Source organism: Mugil cephalus, chromosome 14 (assembly GCF_022458985.1).
Source record: "Mugil cephalus isolate CIBA_MC_2020 chromosome 14, CIBA_Mcephalus_1.1, whole genome shotgun sequence".
Lineage (NCBI taxonomy): Eukaryota > Metazoa > Chordata > Actinopteri > Mugiliformes > Mugilidae > Mugil > Mugil cephalus.
Window position 1 is genome coordinate 23,967,999 of NC_061783.1, and position 18,424 is coordinate 23,986,422.

General features: G+C 37.7%; 4 protein-coding genes and 1 long non-coding RNA gene across 6 annotated transcripts in view; 2 read left to right on the plus strand and 3 right to left on the minus strand.

Moving 5' to 3' along the window:
* LOC125019922 overlaps positions 1-9,306 on the minus strand; it is a 293,290-nt gene extending 283,984 nt beyond the window's left edge. Inside the window, exons 1-2 of the mRNA XM_047605050.1 lie at positions 9,149-9,306; positions 7,445-7,652 (exon numbers count right to left, since the gene is read on the minus strand). Of these exons, the coding sequence (XP_047461006.1) occupies positions 7,445-7,652; positions 9,149-9,203 (263 nt within the window). The 5' untranslated portion in view covers positions 9,204-9,306. The remainder of the gene's footprint in view (positions 1-7,444; positions 7,653-9,148) is intronic.
* Positions 1-12,367, minus strand: part of LOC125019928 (H-2 class I histocompatibility antigen, Q10 alpha chain-like) — a 333,056-nt gene extending 320,689 nt beyond the window's left edge. The window contains exon 1 of the mRNA XM_047605066.1: positions 12,345-12,367. The gene's annotated coding sequence lies outside the window, so the exon portion shown is untranslated. The remainder of the gene's footprint in view (positions 1-12,344) is intronic.
* The window catches only part of LOC125019923, a 268,060-nt gene that overhangs the window by 208,311 nt on the left and 41,325 nt on the right, over positions 1-18,424 (plus strand). The gene's annotated exons all lie outside the window — the stretch shown is intronic.
* LOC125019931 (H-2 class I histocompatibility antigen, Q10 alpha chain-like) overlaps positions 1-18,424 on the plus strand; it is an 85,116-nt gene that overhangs the window by 60,585 nt on the left and 6,107 nt on the right. The gene's annotated exons all lie outside the window — the stretch shown is intronic.
* LOC125019947 lies at positions 13,062-15,995 on the minus strand. The gene is made up of 3 exons (XR_007114151.1): positions 15,768-15,995; positions 15,491-15,526; positions 13,062-14,233 (listed from the first exon to the last, which is right to left on the minus strand). It is a non-coding gene; the product is annotated as an uncharacterized LOC125019947 (long non-coding RNA).

Consider the following 18,424-nt stretch of genomic DNA (forward strand, 5'->3'; position numbering starts at 1 on the left):
ACTCTCCTTATGTTGCTGTCATAGTGACCCACCACAGTATCATCAACTACTGCTACTCCCACAAACTCTGGTAAGTTTGGTATCCCAGAAGATGCAGGAAACGAAAAGCTGCAAGGAGTGTTTCAGTGTTGGACAAAAATAAGTAAGTGCAGGTTTCAAGTGACATTTTTACAATATTAAAATATATATCTGATCTAGTTCCTATAATAACCTTTTAATAAATAATCAAATGATATTAAGTGAAGTGTGAGAGTTCTAGATACTCCTTAATGTGTTGTAATAATATCAACAACTTAGTTTTCTTTTTAATATACTTTTTAACACACTAGGATCAGTTTTACAACAACAACTCTTTTTGCCACTAGGCCTCTTCTTGAACTATCAAATGCAAACTTTGGGTCAACTCACTCGTTGAATGGAAACTGAATGGGAACTGCGTGCAGTAATAAAATAAATGCAACCATTGTGTTTCACTGTGGTTAAAAATACTCAAAATTAACAAATTAAACACAAAGTTTAGTCTAGAGTTGCATTTTTTGTGAATTCAGATGAAAGTAAAACTAAAACACCAGTAGCGTTAAAGGTGTAGGAACTGTTCTATAAACATGTCACAAAGAAACATTTGAAATAATTTTGCCTGGAGATGCAAAGTCCCAGAAGAGGGAAAAATTTGTTGTGTAGTAGAAGACGTGATCAGTGAAGACTAAATGCACATGCATTTGCAACCAATGGTCACATGATCTGTATCTTTATAACATAGACAATATAAAGATGGACGGCGGAACTGCTCCTGAAAAGTGTACATAGCGCACCCCCTGGTGGCAGACTAGTGTATAGGTCATAATCTCCACCTCTTCCATTCAAGATTAAAGAGTCATTTATTGTCATCATGTGTGTACATAACGATATATTGGGCTTGAGCTGCTGGCTAAAGGAGTGTAAATATAAAAACAGTAGAAAATAAAAATAGAGCTGTGCAGATATGTACATATAAGTAAACCAGCATGGTGGAGGGGTGGGGATGGACAGCCCCACCCCTCCACCATGCTGGTTTACCGTGTAACAAATCAGGTATCCATCGAATATTAAAAAATGAACAACACATCATTATAAATAAAACTAAGTCATAGGTTGTTACAACAATTTCTGTAATGATCAGAATGATTGCACAAGATTGCACATAAAACACATAAAAAATAGAAAGAAAACAAGAATACAATAAAATAGAAGCATAAACCTACACTGTAAAAAAAAATCGTAAAAAAACAGTAAAATTCTGGCAGCAGGGGCGCCATAAAAATACCGTGAAATAACGGGAATTACTTTCTCGTAAAAATAGATATTTTCCATAATTAAAATAGTTTGTACTTGTAATTTCAACAAGATTTTGCCGTACTTTCAGGTTGTTTTAACGTTTAATTAGAAACATTTTCACATTTTAAAACAATTAAATCACCTAGAAATATGGTAAATAAATGTTGTATTACGAACAATAATGCTTAAATTTACAGAAATGTGCTGTCATTAATCAGTTTTAATGACATTATTTTATGGGGAGAGATTGTATAATAATTAATATTTGATGTAATACAACAGTATATGACACAAAATAATGTTATTAATCTTCCAAAACACGTCAAAAAACTGTTGCAAAAACTATATATTTGGTTATATTGCAAGAATTTACTGTTAATTTTAGAAAACATCAAATGGATATTTAATTGTTTTACGTTGTTTTTAACATTTAATTACAAACATTCTACATTTTAAAATAATGAAATTACCCATAAAGACGGCAAATTAACATTGTAATATGAATAACAATGCTTAAAGTTACAGAAATGTGCTCTTATTAGTTGTTTTAATGGCATTATTTTATTTAAAAAGGTTGTAGGCTATATTAGATTAGGTGTAATACAACAATAATTTGATCTTTTCAAAACATGAGAACATGAGAAAAAATGAGACCAAGCTGAACAAGAACAGCTACAATTTCCCATTCTCCGTATTTTTATTCAACTGTAGCAGGTAGCCATTATTACAGCAATATTCAAAAATCTATTCAATTAAAATGACTGGTTCTGAAACAAAAAAAACAAAACAAAATTCAACTGAACTGGTAATGAAAGAAAAAAGTTTAAAAAACACCACAGCAGTCACACGAGTCCCACCATAGATGACACTGTTGCTTTGGGACAGACAAGCTTGCAAGATCTCAACATAACACACTACAAAGAAAATACACACCAGGCTGATTATACATGGGAACTAAATGAACAACATATTGTTGTTGGGGGAACTATTGCTACTGCTGGATACAAAGTCATTTTTTTCCGTACATTGTGATAAAGTATCCTGTGTTCATCCCATAATCCATCCATCATTAGTTGTGTGTCATTTGCTACCGAATCAGAATCTAGAGAAGATAGACCCAACTGATGATACTGATTTATAAGCACACTGTCAATTCACTGCTGCTGGTTGTACTATATTACACTAAGTTACAGGTAGATTCTATTATTTTTCAGCCCATCTAACCCAAAAGAGTAATTGTGTGCAACAGATGCATGTACTCACCAGAGAGGGGCATCTGGTCAGACTGTGTTACTGGACTTGTACTGGTACTGGCTCTGCTCAACTGTTGGTTGCTCTGGCTGCTTGGAGGACTGTCCAAGACATGTTGTTGGCCTTATTAAAGGACAGATAGTAGTAATATTTAAACACAGACATCACATAGCTCAATGTGGATATATTATTACCTGACATAATTATATCCTCAGTAGCCAACTGTTCCTTTCTCAATATAATGCAGTACACCACCACTAAGACCCACTATGAAATCAATGATGAACAAGGTGTAGTGTATAGTCATCACCTTTTTCAAAACTACAAAAATGAAGAGAAGATTCTTTGAAGTATAATTCCTAGTAGAACTGCTGTATTGGACTGCATTGATTAGAACAGGTGGACCTAATAAGTACATTTTGACTATGCATATTTTTTAATGTGAAAGTTTATTCTGTACAAACTGAAACACATACTTGTCTTTTTGAGCAGTGACAGACGTTTCCTGGCTTCAACTGGTCTGAGGACAGAAAGGAGGTCACTCTCCTGCAGGTAGCTCAGGTCCTCAACTCCTAAACATTGCAGATGCTCCAGCAAAGGCTCAGGGTCTCTCAGTTTAGGCACTGATTTGATGAAAGACAGAAGCGGACTCTCTGCATCCATGACTAGGAGGACTAGAAGGGATGGAAAAATACTGTTACCGTCAGATTTTAATCTTTCAAACTCCAGATGACTCTGAGTCAACAGTGCTATGCTCAAGTGAAATTACTCTTGTCCCACAAAGCTTGTACACATGCAAATGGTAATAATCTAGTTTCCGCTCAGGCTCCCAACATTTCATGCTTGTTTCACTTCATACAATGCAAATGCTGGCACATAGGACACATCATGAGGTGTAACAATAAAGTATACATGCTGGTCCTGCATCACAAGCATGAGCTGAATCTGTCTGAATTCAAGTGCCTCACCTTGGTTTAAACACAGAAACACCCTTTTTGTACTGAATGCCTTTCCACTGCATCTCGGTAGCTGCTCAACATTGGGTTCTTTAACTAAGGTTTCTCCTACTGCAGAGCGCACTGCTTCACTGTACAGTTCAGCATGGAAAGGAGTGGAGTTCTTAACCACCAGTTTATGCCATGAAATCAACTCTCACCACTTATCTGCAGAGAGAAAGAAAAAAAATGATGAATCATGAAATTTGCCAAAATCAAAATAAATGCTATTGGTTGTGAAAAAGTCAACCTAAACTGTGTTAGCAGATCTCCCCTGAATAAACTAGAAGATGATCGTTAGCTTATCCTTTACATATTTTTCAGTATTGTTTTGAATTTCATGTTGACCACTGATTAAAATTTGAAAAACCTTGAAAAAGGTAGAGTAGGTCGCTCCTCCTATATTTGTGGGAGGCAAGAGGAAGATGAAAATATTAGTTTTAAGAAAGAGTAACTGGTTGAAATAAACAATAACCAAATTAGTGAAAATGTAGAAGAGGGTTAATAATCGATTATTGTTAATTGTTGCAGCTCTAAACAAATGTTGTTCTTCTTTCTCTCTGACTGTGTCAGTCAGTTCACAAAAGTATGACTCAGTGTTAAGTGCTAAGCTAACGTTAGCGTAAATAAAATAAAAAGTGGTTGGTCTGGCTGACTACTAACACTCATAGATATATATCTATGACTAACACTGGCAGACGCCGCCACCGGCCATACTTTTGTCATCACAGTTAGCTAAAATTTCAATTGACGACATGCTAGCAGATTGGTTTTGTCGACTGAGTAAAGTCAGAGGCATGGTGGTAAATAAAGCTAATACTACTCAGCTTCAGGTTGATACTTGCCTTCTGCCTTCGTCCTTCCTCCAGCCTCGACATTAGCTGCTGTTTGCTCCACGTTTCTGTGACCAAACGGGAACAGCCGCGTGGTGGTTGTCGACCTTGTTAAGCGTAACGTCAAAGACGGATGTTCAGTGTCCCAACAGCCAATGGCATGTCTTCTTCTTCTTCTTCTTCTTCTTCTTCTTCTTCTTCTTCTTCTTCTTCTTCTCCAACCGTTTCTGCCGACCAATCCAAACGGGACCCGCGCTTTTCAAAGCACGCACTCCAATGACATGTCGCGTTCACGTTTTTGTCTTTTGTGTTTGTGCAGGGAGACGTTGCAGCAGTAAAATGTCTCGTGATTACACGTGTTTTGTTCAGACATGCTGTGAAATAATTCAAGACGTTTTGATTTACATTGGATTGTGTATATATATATATATGTGTATATATATATATACACACACACACAATAGCCTACAGTGTTAAATAGTTATTTTACTATTAATTTCTCAGTAATTTTAAATGATTTTTTTAAGTTTTGTTGATTTTGAGTTTATTCCATTAAATAACAGACAAATATTTGTAAAATTACGACATTTGTGAACATATTTTAACAATACATATCTGTATTTCTAAAGTGTTTTTGTAAAAGAACACAAATATCACGTGTTCACATGTATTTTTCAGTTACAGCGATTTCTTGTTATTTTACATTTGATATGTAAAATTGCAGTCTATTTCGTTGATTGTCCAGAATGTTTCTGTATTTTTAAAATACAGAAATAATATGTAAATGTAAAATACTGTTATATTATTATTATTTTTTTTTTTTTACAGTGCAGGATAAACAGAGGTTTTAGTCACTGGTCCTGAAGATCCATTAAGATATCACAGTCTGTAAACAATCTGGGCCTGATTTTTGACTCTGAGCTTAGTTTTATTCCACATATCACAAATATTACAAACATTGTCATACAGTATAAAATAAAATTAACAATACAATACAGTACTAAAAGCAAACATGTACAGCGTTGTAGTATTAGACAGTCCAAACATACACAAGAGATATAAAAAATAAATAAATAAATAAATACCAAGCAGATCTAAAAACAGACGTTCAGATTTAACAGTTTATACATGGTTTGTCCACAGGGAGCAGTGTTGGGGGCTGAGGATGCTGTGGCCTCCTTCACTCCCTCCTAAAACCCTGGAACTCAACTCCTCCAACTTCTCATCACTGGGTCCAGTTTCCTCAGGGACAGACCACAAAGAGTCTGAGTGGGTCTCTAACATCCTCAACCACCTGCACCAACACCAGAGCCCCCTCCTGTTACACCCTCTATACACTAAGGACGGCATCAGACCCTCAAACATCAACAAATTATAAACAGTCAGAAAATGGAAATATGGATTGTCATCAACTTTCATAACAACAGTTTAAATAAGAAGTAAAAAAAGTAAAAGTAAAAATTCAGCAAAAAAAAAACAAAAAAAAGCAATACTGTTTTGTTTTTTGTTTTTTTAATACTGTGAGCTCCTTGTAACTGAATGTTTGTGGTAACAGCTGATCAGCGTCTACAGCAGCGTTTCTGGATTTACATAATTAAATGGGGGTGTGGTTCATGTGGCTATTTTTAGGTTTTGAGGAAATGAAGGCCACAGCGTCACATATACAGAAGAAGATAAGTGCTTATTCACACGGGACTAGTTTGATCTGGGACCTGTAGTGATTTGTAGTAATGCTGGAGAGTGTCTGTGAGTCTGTTTCTATAAAACTAACTAAAAGTAAAACTGACACAGCAAATGACCATATATCTGGTAACACGTATGTCCTGTGATGATACTAATCCAGTGCAAATGTTTCTGACCCATTCACCTATTTAGACGATGAAATTATTGAACCAAGTATTTAAGGGTTTATCTGCAAATGTGGAGCTGGATTAAATACTGACATATGAATTATCCATCATAATTTACTAAAGTAACGAACGCTTTCTAAAGTATAAACTGCCCTCTGACATGTGGTGGAGTGAAGCGTAAAGCAGCAGAGGGGTTCAGCTCCTTCTCATTGATGGATGGACCTGATGTTTCTGATGAAGTATTTCTGGAGACTTCAGATGTTTGCTGGATCATTTCTGTTCAGGAATTCTCAGCCTCATCGTTGCCACTGTCTGCAGGAGTCAACATCAGAGTAGATTAGTACAGGTCATAATAAAACACGGAGGTCATCAGATGTTTAAGCGTCTTCTCTCGTTTCACTGAGGATTCACCAGAAGCTAAAGACACAGGTCAGTGTGTCTGACAAAGAAACATCTAGAGATGAATGAAGTCACTTTCTACATCAATGTTTCACTGCACAGACTAAAACTGAACCCAACCCAACCCAGAATTCACTAACCCCGGATCTCAACTAGACACTGCAGCACAATTCAGAAGGAAACCACACCGCTGAAAATAATTATAATTATTAGAATAATTAAATATATCCTCATGTCTTACTTGTGTTTATGAACTTAGATGAAATGATCCGTCCTCCAACAGAGCCAGGATCTAAAACACAGAAACATTCACATTATTTTACTACAAAGTTTCTGTGAAAGTCACAACTGGAACTACAACAATACCAACATGAAAATAAATGACAAGATTCAAAGAAATCTCAACTATGGTCCTTGTATCAGAGTGAAAATCTCCTCAGTTGTGACTTTATTAACATGTATAGTTTGAATGTGTTGATGAGGGATGGACTGAGACTGAGAGATTAGACTCTTCTGTCTCTAGGAGATAAAACCTCATGGAGTCCATCAGGAGTCAGTTCTTGATCCATCAATGACTCCACTTCACTCACTTATTCACTGAGAAAACCTTTAAACAACTTCACAAATGGATTTTCAGACCAGAAAACTATTAATCTGATGGACAAACTACATGTAGAGAACTACATTAGAAAAGAAAAGAAAACTACGACAAATGATGAAAACTAGAAAATCTTTCTTACCCCAAAACTTCTCAACACGAAACCTGGATGCAGCATGACTGACTTCACAGCTGTAATTAGACACTTCAGACTGAGGAATGATCACATGGTCTCTTCTCCAGTAGGTGTCATCATGTGGTTTAACTCCTGAAGTCTTCACTCCGTCCTCTTTAGTCAGAACACAGTGATTCTTCTTGATGTTCAGGACGATGTCTGATGTGCTGAAGCCTCTGGCTCTACATTTTAACACATTATTGATGTTATCTGAATCCATCTCCACCTCAGGTTGATCTGGAAGCAGAAAAGATGAGGTGATGTTTGGAGGGAGGCTACGTAGCAGCATGATACAGACCAATGTCACCATATATGATCAGTTTATAACACTGACGTCCTCATAATGAACTCCATCAGTCTTCTTGTAGAGTCACATTTACACTTTGAACATTGAACAGATTCATCTTGATGTAAATAACATGAACACATGAATTAAATACATGTGGTCTGTGTTTAAATCCAGCCAATAAATTCATGAGACATTCATTCAACTAATTTCTGATTTAATTATCTTTTATCTGTACATTTTATCCCAGTTTCTGATGTTTTTTTACTCACAGAGTTTAATATTTGAACCTTTCACTTCCTTCAGTCCCTAAGAACTGAAGAAGATATTCAGATGAAATGTCTTCTGTAAACTTTACTAGTTCAGTCGCTTTTTAAACATCTTTTCTTTTCTATCCATTAGTGAATCAACTGTTGTTAAACATAATGAACACAAGGTGGCAGTATCTCTAATAATAAGGCTTTTATGCAGGTCGTTAGTTGGACAATAACTAGAGTTAAAGATGTGATAGAATAAAGTTTAGTAGTGGTGTGTGATACTGAATATTTTAAATACAGGCCAGTATCAGCGATACCGATACTTTTCATTGAATAAGGAGGAACTGGATGCGTCATTGAAGTGTGAGTGTTTTGTGTGATGTTTCCCTTTTTTATCATTATTAAATAGTTAAAACCGAGGACAGAATTAGGACAAAGTTTACAATTAAATACAAAATGCTTTATTATCAAATGTTTTCCAGAAACATCTTAAATCAAAAGTGCACAGAAACCAGTAAACAAATTAAAACAAGTACTGTTGAGAAACTATAGGGCAATAATATTCAATAAATTCTGAGTCATATTATATTTAATACATGTGTTTAAATTCCAGTAAATGTGTTCATTTAAATAACACTGCCATCCTTCTGTTTTATTATCTCTGTGTCTGTGCTGATGAACTTGAGCTGGAAACTAGTTTGTTTACTTTGCGTGTGACGGCGCAACATCTACACTCAATGAGGACAGAGTGAGTCTGTTCTGCGCATGTGCGGTTAGGGTTAGTATACTTTCCTGTTTGCTGAAATCGCAGCATTGCAACAAAAGCGGAACTTAAAGTAAAGAATCAATCTATATAATTTATTTAATTAAGTCATTTCTCCTCGTCTGTGTTTCCATCGTCCTTTAATAATCGTCCATGTGAAACCATGCACAGGTTTAGTATTTTAATTTCCATCTCCGTGTGTGTGAGTGTAATAAAGGCTCCAGCACTAAACCCAGAAACACCTTCATCAACTTCTATCACAGTAAACGACCCTAAACATGAACCAGTTTACATGACTAAAACTCAACAAAGGAGTCACCTACAACAACTAATTCACCTAAAACTACTTTAAATGTTCAACAGGTGAAATGATTTAGTTTCGTTTTTACCTCGACTCTGATCAAAGGTTCATAAAACAGTGACTTACCGCTGTTTACCGTCACTACTGTCCCCAGAAGAACTACAAACACCAGCAGCAACATGTTGAATGTAAAGCTGATCCTGTTCTCACCCTGAACTGAGTTTAATCCACCTTTTATCGTGTTTTTTTCTCTCCATCTCAGTCTGATATCAACAAACTTCCTGTTCTCCACGGAAATGACGTCAGAGTGAAGTGTAATTTAGTGCAGTTCATCGAGTGGCCGCTTGAGGCTCCAGAGAGAACGAATCCCCATAAACCTCCATGTTAAAGAGACCAACTTTATATTAAACATGTTTACAGCCTGATACAGAAACTACGGGTTTGGTCTCAATAGTTTATTTCACTATTCATGAAAACCTGACGGGGCGGGGTCTTAAGAAATTACTGTTTAAAGTAAACTAATATAAAATGTATTAACTCTCTGGTTCCTCTGATTATCATCATAATAATTACTCCAATGTGATTATGTCACAATAAATAGAAAATCCTATAAAACAGGAGATTGAAGTATTTTACATTTGATTTAACATCTGATACAGAGTAACTCACATTATAACAATACTCTATAAAATTAATATATAGTTATCAGAGCATTATAGTCATAGAATAACAGAAGTTGACATGTTCACTGTCAAACCACTTCATGGAAGGTGTAGTTTTTATTTCACAGTTAGAAAAGATTTTATTCTCTCTCTCTTCTAACCGTGAAAACAATAGAAAAAAACAGTAAAGTCATGACTTCATCGCCCCTCAGAATTATCTACATAAATATATAAATATAACACTTTTTCCTTTCATTCCTTCATAAAACCATTCTTACATCTGTGAGGGCTGACACCTGAGTGGGACGTCCCGCCCATCTAGGTGAGGGAGGCGCTTTCCCCCTTTATAAGCTCAGGTGTGCACAATTACTGCCTCTGCGTTTGGGGCCTCTGAATGTCAGGCAAAGAGTCTGCGTTTCACTGCTCCCCTGGTCGGGCCCCTGCACCGAGCCAGTCACCCCACCTGGGCCAGCTCCAGCAGTGATCCTGCTGACGGATTTGGTGCCAGGCTGCTGCTTTGTCGGGATGAACGTAACCAGGCTGCAGCATCAGGACTGATTATAACCAGCCATTTGGTTAAAGGACTGGGAAACTCTCACCTTTCTGACTCACATTCATACTGTTCAACTGCTTGTAGTTTCATCCCTGATGTCTATATATTATACACATTGTTTTAATGGTTGATGGCTGTGAACAAACTGACTTTTTACTACATTTTGTTTTGTCTTTTGTTCTAGGCAGAGGGAGGACCTGCGGGGAGTATGCGTGGGATACACACACACATCGCATGCATGATGGCAGGTTTGCAGTGCAGTGGCCACTTTATTGGTGTTTAGAGTCGCCCTTTCTGTTGCTTTCCTCACGGTGTAAACACATGGTGGTTGTTGGGTTTGGCGATAGAATCTTCCTGCAGTGAGTACCCTGTCTAGTACCTTTTAAAATTAAAATTATAACCATCTGTTTCTGTTTTCATTTATTTCATTTTTGCAAATAAATGTTATTATTCCTTGACTGCACGACTACGGCTTTTCTTACCTGTAAAATTAGCTTGTGTCAATTGTCCAGCAATTGTGGCCTCTGTTGGTACTTTTTGATACCTGTTCCTCATTGTATTTACTGGACTTGGTCACACATCCAACACTTCATTAACACATTCAACATTTCTATTTGAACCTCATTATATTACTATTTGTTCAATTTAATGAAATCAAACATAAACTTGATGAAATGTAACAGCAGAAACCAGAAAATAAAAGTTCATGTTCCCTGAGAGCAGCTGGTTTTTGATTTCTTCATTCGTCAGTGAGGTTATGTGTCTGCATGATGTTACAGTTGTGCTCAAAAGTTTACAAACCCTTCAGAATCTTCCTTGGTCTTTTTTCAGAGTATGAATGATGACACAAAAACTTTTTCCACTCATGCTTAGTGGTTGGGTGAAGCCATTTAATGATTAACAACCTTTCTGTTTTAAATCATAATTACAACAAAAAACATCCAAATGACCCTGATGAAACGTAGCACAGTCCTTAATACCGTGTGTTGTCCCGTCTAACATCAGTGACAGCTTGAAGTGTCTGTGGCAGCTGTGGATGAGGCTCTTTATCTTCTCAGATGGTGAAGCTGCCCATTCTTCTTGGCAAAAAGCCTCCAGTTCCTGTAAATTCCTGGGCTGTTGCATGAACTGCGCGCTAGAGATCAACCCAGAGCGGCTCAATGATACTGAGGTCAGGAGACTGAGATGATCACTCCAGAACCTTCCCTTTGTTCTGCTGTAGCCAATCACAGCTCGACTTGGCCTCGTGTTTTGGATCATTGTCACGTTGGAACATCTAAGTACGTCCATGTGCAGCTTCTGGGCTGATGAGCCCATATTTGCCTCCAGTATTGCTGGTAACGTGCTGCATTCATCTTCTCATCTTGCCTTTGTAGCTCACACATCCCTGAAACATCAGCGATCCACCTCCGTGCTTTACAGAAGGAATGGTGTTCCTTCCATCACAGGCCTTGTTGACACGTCTCCAAATGTAGCGTTTATGCTTGTGGCCAAAAAGTTTAATTTTGGTCTCATCACTCCAAAGTTTTGAGCTTGTCTCTGTGCTGTTTGCTGTATTGTAGGCGAGATACTTCGTGGCATTTGCGCAGTAATGTCTTTCTTCTGGCGACTCGACCATGCAGCTCATGCAGGATAATGCGTATTTCATGCTCCATAACCGCTGCACTGGTGTGTGACCCCGCAACAAAAACATGCAAGAAAGAGAAAGAGATATTGACTCACTGCCCCCTGGTGGACACACACAGGAAGTGCAGCCACACAACACTGAAAAATGAAGAGGATTATGATAGAAAATAATAACACTCCGAATCACTTATGTGCAAACATTTATTTTAGTGTTGGTGTAAATTTGAACATATCTTCTCAGACTCTGTCATCATGTAACAGCATTTCAGAAAGTACACACATGTGTTATTGTTGAAATTCAAGATTTCAACAATAACACAGGAGAACCCATTTTTCTTGAAGGTGATGCTGGATATGAAATAGATCAGTTGGGTCATGTAGAATAGAACATATTTCTGATGTTATTTTGGAAAACATTTGCAAAATAAAGAATAAAGAAAGAAAAAATAAGAATATAAATATGAGTAGTGTATGTATTTACCTGGTGCTGTGGACCTGGACAAAAACCCATGTGTTTATCAGTGGAGAGCAATGAAGAAGAAATAATAATAATATAATCAGACGTCTGAGGAGCGAGCTGTGAAGTCACTGGGGAATTTTAGAAAACGTCAAACAGGAGCAAAGAGTTGCTCCAAGTGGCCAAATTCTAAGAACTTTCTTAAAATCCTGATGTTTTCTAAGAACTTCCCTATAAAGTTGAGAGTAGACTGTGGTAAAGATAAAAGGTATAGGTGAGGTTTAGAGTTTCTGAAGCAGAGGAGAAAATGATGCAAAGAAGAGGCAGGAGAGATATTCTCCAAACACTGAATGAATTAAAGTGAATGAAGTGAACGGTACAGATTGGATGGGGCAGGAATCCCACAAACTGAGCAAAGCTGAGTCATTTTACCCTCATTAACAAAAAAATGGATGAAGAGTAACAATGAATGGAAGCAAATAAATCCAAGTAAATCTTAGATGTGTTAGCGGATAAATACAATGTTTTCAGTTCCACGTTCCAGTGTCTGTAATAAAACATGCAGCACTATGATCAAGGGACAAAGGACAAGTGTCTCAACTAGTCTGATATCTAAGGGACTGAGGAGTTTGTTATTTAGGATCATAAACCATCATTCATTTCACCAGTTTAAATCTGCAGTAAAGTGTAAAAGGATCCCACGCGTCAGGGCAGGATTATAAGAGAAAAGATAACCAGACGTTGACTAAGTCACTTTTATTAATTTCTGAAAGCCATTCACAAAAAGAGAATAAACAGTAAAATCAGTTCTTGTCCGATTAAAATAACCTTTAATAATAATCTGCTGGAAAACAATGAACTGAAACCATCCAAAAACATCGTGCTCAGAACTTAAAGCAAGTAAAACCAAAGTGCTCCTCAGCGGGAAATGATTATTCATGATAAAAATGTAAAAACAGAGATAATACACAGAGTACATTTAAAAATAAAAGAGCTTAACATCCCATCTACAAACTGAATTCACTGAAGACAGGTGCATATTTAATGATTATTAGCTTTAAAACATGAAGAAGAGATTTACTAATAAAATAATAAAATAATAATCTGTTTACAGCAAAGTTCTGTTGCTGGTACCAGGTCACACTTATACAGCTAAGGAGTTTAAATCTAGAGAGTAACAACTATTTACATCCAATCATTCCTGATGTGTCTGGTCACAATACATCAGATTAATATAAAATTATGATGCCAGTGTATCGACTTCAGACTGTTTGTAAAACGTGGTTCAAACTGTTCAATAATCCAGATTAAGGCACCAATAAAGTTCTACTTTAAACTTTCTGTTAATCTTCTTCTTGTTTTAATTCTGTTTTCTTTTCTGATTTTAAATTCATTTGAAAGTTTCTCCCTGACTCTTCTACATGAAACACATCACTAATCTAACATAAACCAGGTTTTAAATGTTCACCATGAAGAAATCTTTCTAGTTTAATCTCGACTCTTTAAAGTCTAAACCCCGGGATTAGTTTCATTTCTTCCAGCTCGCTCTAAAAAACGCTCCTGATTCAAACAAGTTCATCTAAATGTCACATTGAAGATTGAAAAATACTTATACAGTTTTCTAAGCTACAAAAAGCTTTAGTTTAATTTACATTCCTCTTAGTCTCAGTCTCCTTCTCATTGACGGATGGATCTGATGTTTCTGATGAAGTATTTCTGGAGACTTCAGACGTTCGCTGGATCATTTCTGTTCAGGAATTCTCAGCCTCATCGTTGCCACTGTCTTCTGCCACAGGGGAAGAAGCAGCATCAGTAGAAGAAGTAGAGGCTCCAGAACCAGAGCCAGCAGAACCCTTAACACCAGAGTCAGAGCTGTTGTCGCTGTTCAGAGACGCCTAAGACGCTGTTGGTACCTGTGAAGAAAATAAAATGAGTTTAGAACCAAAAAGTCTCTCCAGCTCCTCTTGTTTCACTGAGGATTCACCAGAAGCTAAAGACACAGGTCAGTGTGTCTGACAAAGAAACATCTAGAGATGAATGAAGTCACTTTCTACATGAATGTTTCACTGCACAGACTAAAACTGAACCATGGAATAAAAACTACTGCATCACATTCATGTTCATGAATCCTGCAGAAATATTCTCTCATTTCATCCATTTTACATCAAGACACAATCAGATCAACTCTCATCATCCTCATTGATCTTTACTGATGAACACACTTACCATCCAGGAGAGGAATGTTCACATCGTTACCACCAACACACAGAGGAAATATTAGAGCTTTATGTTTATTTTACAAATTTATTTCATGGTTTGTAGTGAATTGATAACAGCAACTAGATCTTTTATTCAGAGCTTTATTCCTTCCAATCACATTTTTAATTCTCTATTTAATTCGGCAAAAACAACTTCATTTATATAACACATTTCCTACCAAAATGCAGACAAATCAATTCATCAACCAATTACTTCTATTTCTTTTACATGTGAATATTTTAATAGTGTTAATTAGCTTTAAGCTAACTCTGGTTCTAACATCACATGGTGACATTTACAGGACTGTAACTGGATTAATAACATGTCACTGATAAAATCATTCAACTGAATCAGTAACAGAGAAATAAAACACTGACCTGATGCTGGTTTAGCTGTAAATAAAGTTCAAGTTGAAGTGAGTTATTTCCTCCAGTCTCATGTTTCTACAACAGTGTGTGAAGTTGGTTGTAAAACGCTGCAGCCTGTGCAGGACTAACTTGAAGGATCAGGTCAGCATTCAGTATTTTATTGTCAGTAAATGTCAGAACACATTCAGTGTTGGATATCTGCTGATAGAAACATCCACTTGACTCTTAAACTGACTCAGTGACTCCTCTGTCCAGTGTCCACGTCTGAGTGTCTGATCATCTCATAACTCTGGATTAGTACAAAAGGCAGCATCAACACTTTCTCTGAGGGAAAGGACACTGGACTGATGTTTAAGCTGCTACCGATCTAGTAAATGTGTCTGGATCAGGAGGAGAGTCCAGACAACACATTGTTAGTTTGATGGTGGAGAGAAAAATCCAGAATAACATCAGCCACATGTTTTAAATCAGTCCTGCACAGACACCAACACAACATTCACAACAGAAAGGACAGAATGGACAGAATGGACAGAGAGGACGTACCTTTGTACTTGACTTTGTCTTTTTCAGAAGCACCTCCTGTAAATAAACAGAGAGAATGAAGTGATGGTTGATGGTAGAAGTTGTTGTATTGAAGGACTTGTACTTGTCCACAGTCCAATAATAACAGAGCTCTGATAACAGACTCACTCCATTGTTCTTCTGGAGGAAAAGATTCTGTGGAATCTTGGTGTAAATACACTACAGACAACTCTGGATTACAGGACCTACAATCATTGATGTTGTTGAACACAGTGAAGATACACAACTCTGAACTTACCACAGATGCGTTTTCTGAACCAAACCACCGGAACCACAACTAGAACCAGGACCAGGACTCCTATCACTGCACCAATGATGACACCAGTGCAGTCAGGGCCAGTTTCAAGAGAAGGAGGAGGAAGATGATGATCTGAAACACAGAAAACATTGCCATCAGTTTGTGTGTGTTAGTGAAATGTGGATGTAAAGTCTCAGCAAAGATTGAATTTAATGACTAAACAAAGTGAAATCAGTGGTTAGTGAAGGAGAGAAACATGTGAGCTTCAAAACTAAAACCAGAGTGTCAAATATTCTCAGATGAACTATTGTGAAAGACAACTTCTATAACCTGTTCTCTATTACAATCAATCTCAGCTCACCCTTCAGTCCAACCAGATTAAACCAACATTCTTACCCCAGAGAATTCTCTCTCTCAGCATACGTATCATATGCAGCATGAATTATTTCACAGGTGTAATCATACTTGTCCTGATTTTTAATCCTCCACAGAGGTCTCTTCTCTGGAAGGGTCGTCTTCATATCGGCACGAACTCCTGAGAGTTCACCACTAGACCACCGTCCTCTCTGGTAGAATACGGCCGGTTCCTCCTGATATTGAGGACCCGAGTGTCTTTTCTGCGTAGATAGCCTGTGGCCAGGGCACATCAAATGATGTTGTCTCGAACTGGCGTTTCTCGCAAACAAGAACACTTCAGGAGGCGCTGGAAACAGAAGAAACACATACTGTTGATTCCTTGAAATAAAACAACACAGCATACACATTTATCTTCTCTCGCAGCATTAATGGAACATGACCGGGCCTGACACTACTCTACATTTCCATAAAGAGCTGACTGTCTTAGCATCAGCTGTACCTTGAAGTAAATATTTCAGTAAGTCACCAACAGAGACTTCCATCAGGTATTACTCACCTACATCATCAGGTATAACTACACCTACTTCCATCAGGTATTACACAAACCTACTACCATCATGTGGTATACTAAACCTACTTCCATCAGGTAGTACTAAATCCCTACTTCCATCAGGTATTACTACACCTACTTCCATCAGGTATTACAACACCTACTTCCATCATCTCTACTATAAAAAACATGAATAGTAAAATAATTTCATGCTTTAACGTACTAGGCTCTCTTGTCGATTTATGGCCGTAACTCCAGAACTTTCCCCAGCCAGTCGCAAATCACTCGTTCTTCCAGTAGCCTTTGGTGTGTATCTTTCAGGACCTGGACATCGTCCCACTTCCTCTTGTGTGGGACCGCTGCATCAGTCGGGGCGACCCAGACTGAGTGGATATCATCGAAGGCCAGGAAGAATCGTATCCATCGTAGTTCTGTTACATGGTCCATTACCCGCTGGAAACTGTAGAGAGCCGTCATCTTGTCCCAATCGCCTTCACAGCCCGGCCATCCACTGGAGAACATGGACGTCTGGAACCAAAACAAAAGCTCAGATCTAAAAGGTCAGAGTGAAATGTGATTGAGGAGTTTTACAGAGCGTGGACTCTTACCGTGGATATTCTGTCTCATCCGTTTCATCAGGATGTCGATGTTGACCCTTTAACCACTGCCTGCTTGCTTCCGGCGGGACTGTGTTCCTTTGTCCCAGTACTCTTTAGAAAGTCGCTTTTCCATCCAGGGCTGTTTGGGAACTTTGGTCTGATGCTCACTGTCGTAGTAGTCGATCATCTTGCCGTCCAGCAGACCCATGGCTGTGAACTCGTGGATGCCCTCGAGTCCCACAGGTTTGGAGAGGGCCGTGTGAGATGTACGTGAGGGAATGTTTCTCTGAGAATCACACAGAAAATAATGGGAGGGTATTTATTTGACAAGGCTACAAAGCTCATGTGTTTAATGTGGCTCACACGATTCAATAATCTGATAATCTTACACCTTAAGTTCTGACATATCTTCTATTAATATTTGAATTTTCATTGTTCATTCTTTTAGTTTCCCTTCTTTGATCATAGAAAGTGATTTCTAGCGGTTGCGAAGGACGACTCTGTCCAGTCTACCTTCATTTTGTTCAACAAATTCACGTTCAGGATAAGAACTCAGAACAGAAACCACTAGAAATATTTCAAAGCTGCAGTTAAACCTGTTGTTGCATGGCATGTGTTGATGGCCATGTCAATTCTAATAGAAATGTGTTTCCCTGTTATCGTTGGCTGAGGTGATGCCTCCTTTATTTCAAACTATTCAGTTACTGATGCCTGTGAAAACCAGTAGTACACATACCTTAGATAGAACCATGTAAAAATTACAGTCATTACTACAACAGACTGATCCAGCTCCACTCCCACAGTGAAAGCTACAGGACGCCATTCATACCGAACCCTGTATCATGTTATTCATGATAATGCTCCATCCATATTTTTACACCTTATCATTAGGGGTGTAACGATTCACTTTAACAACGATTCGATTCACGATTCGTGGTTGCCGATATGATTCAAGGATGATTTTAGTTCATTTTAAACGATACGATACGAAACGATTCAGTGACTTGAAATCGATTTCAGTAACTTTTTTAGCCAAAAATTAATAAACCGGTGTGACTGAAATAAACCTACTCAGTGTTTCCTCTACATTCATTTAGGAGTGGGGCCGCCAACAGGTAACTATCTAGCTCAGTATCTACTCTGTGGGGTTC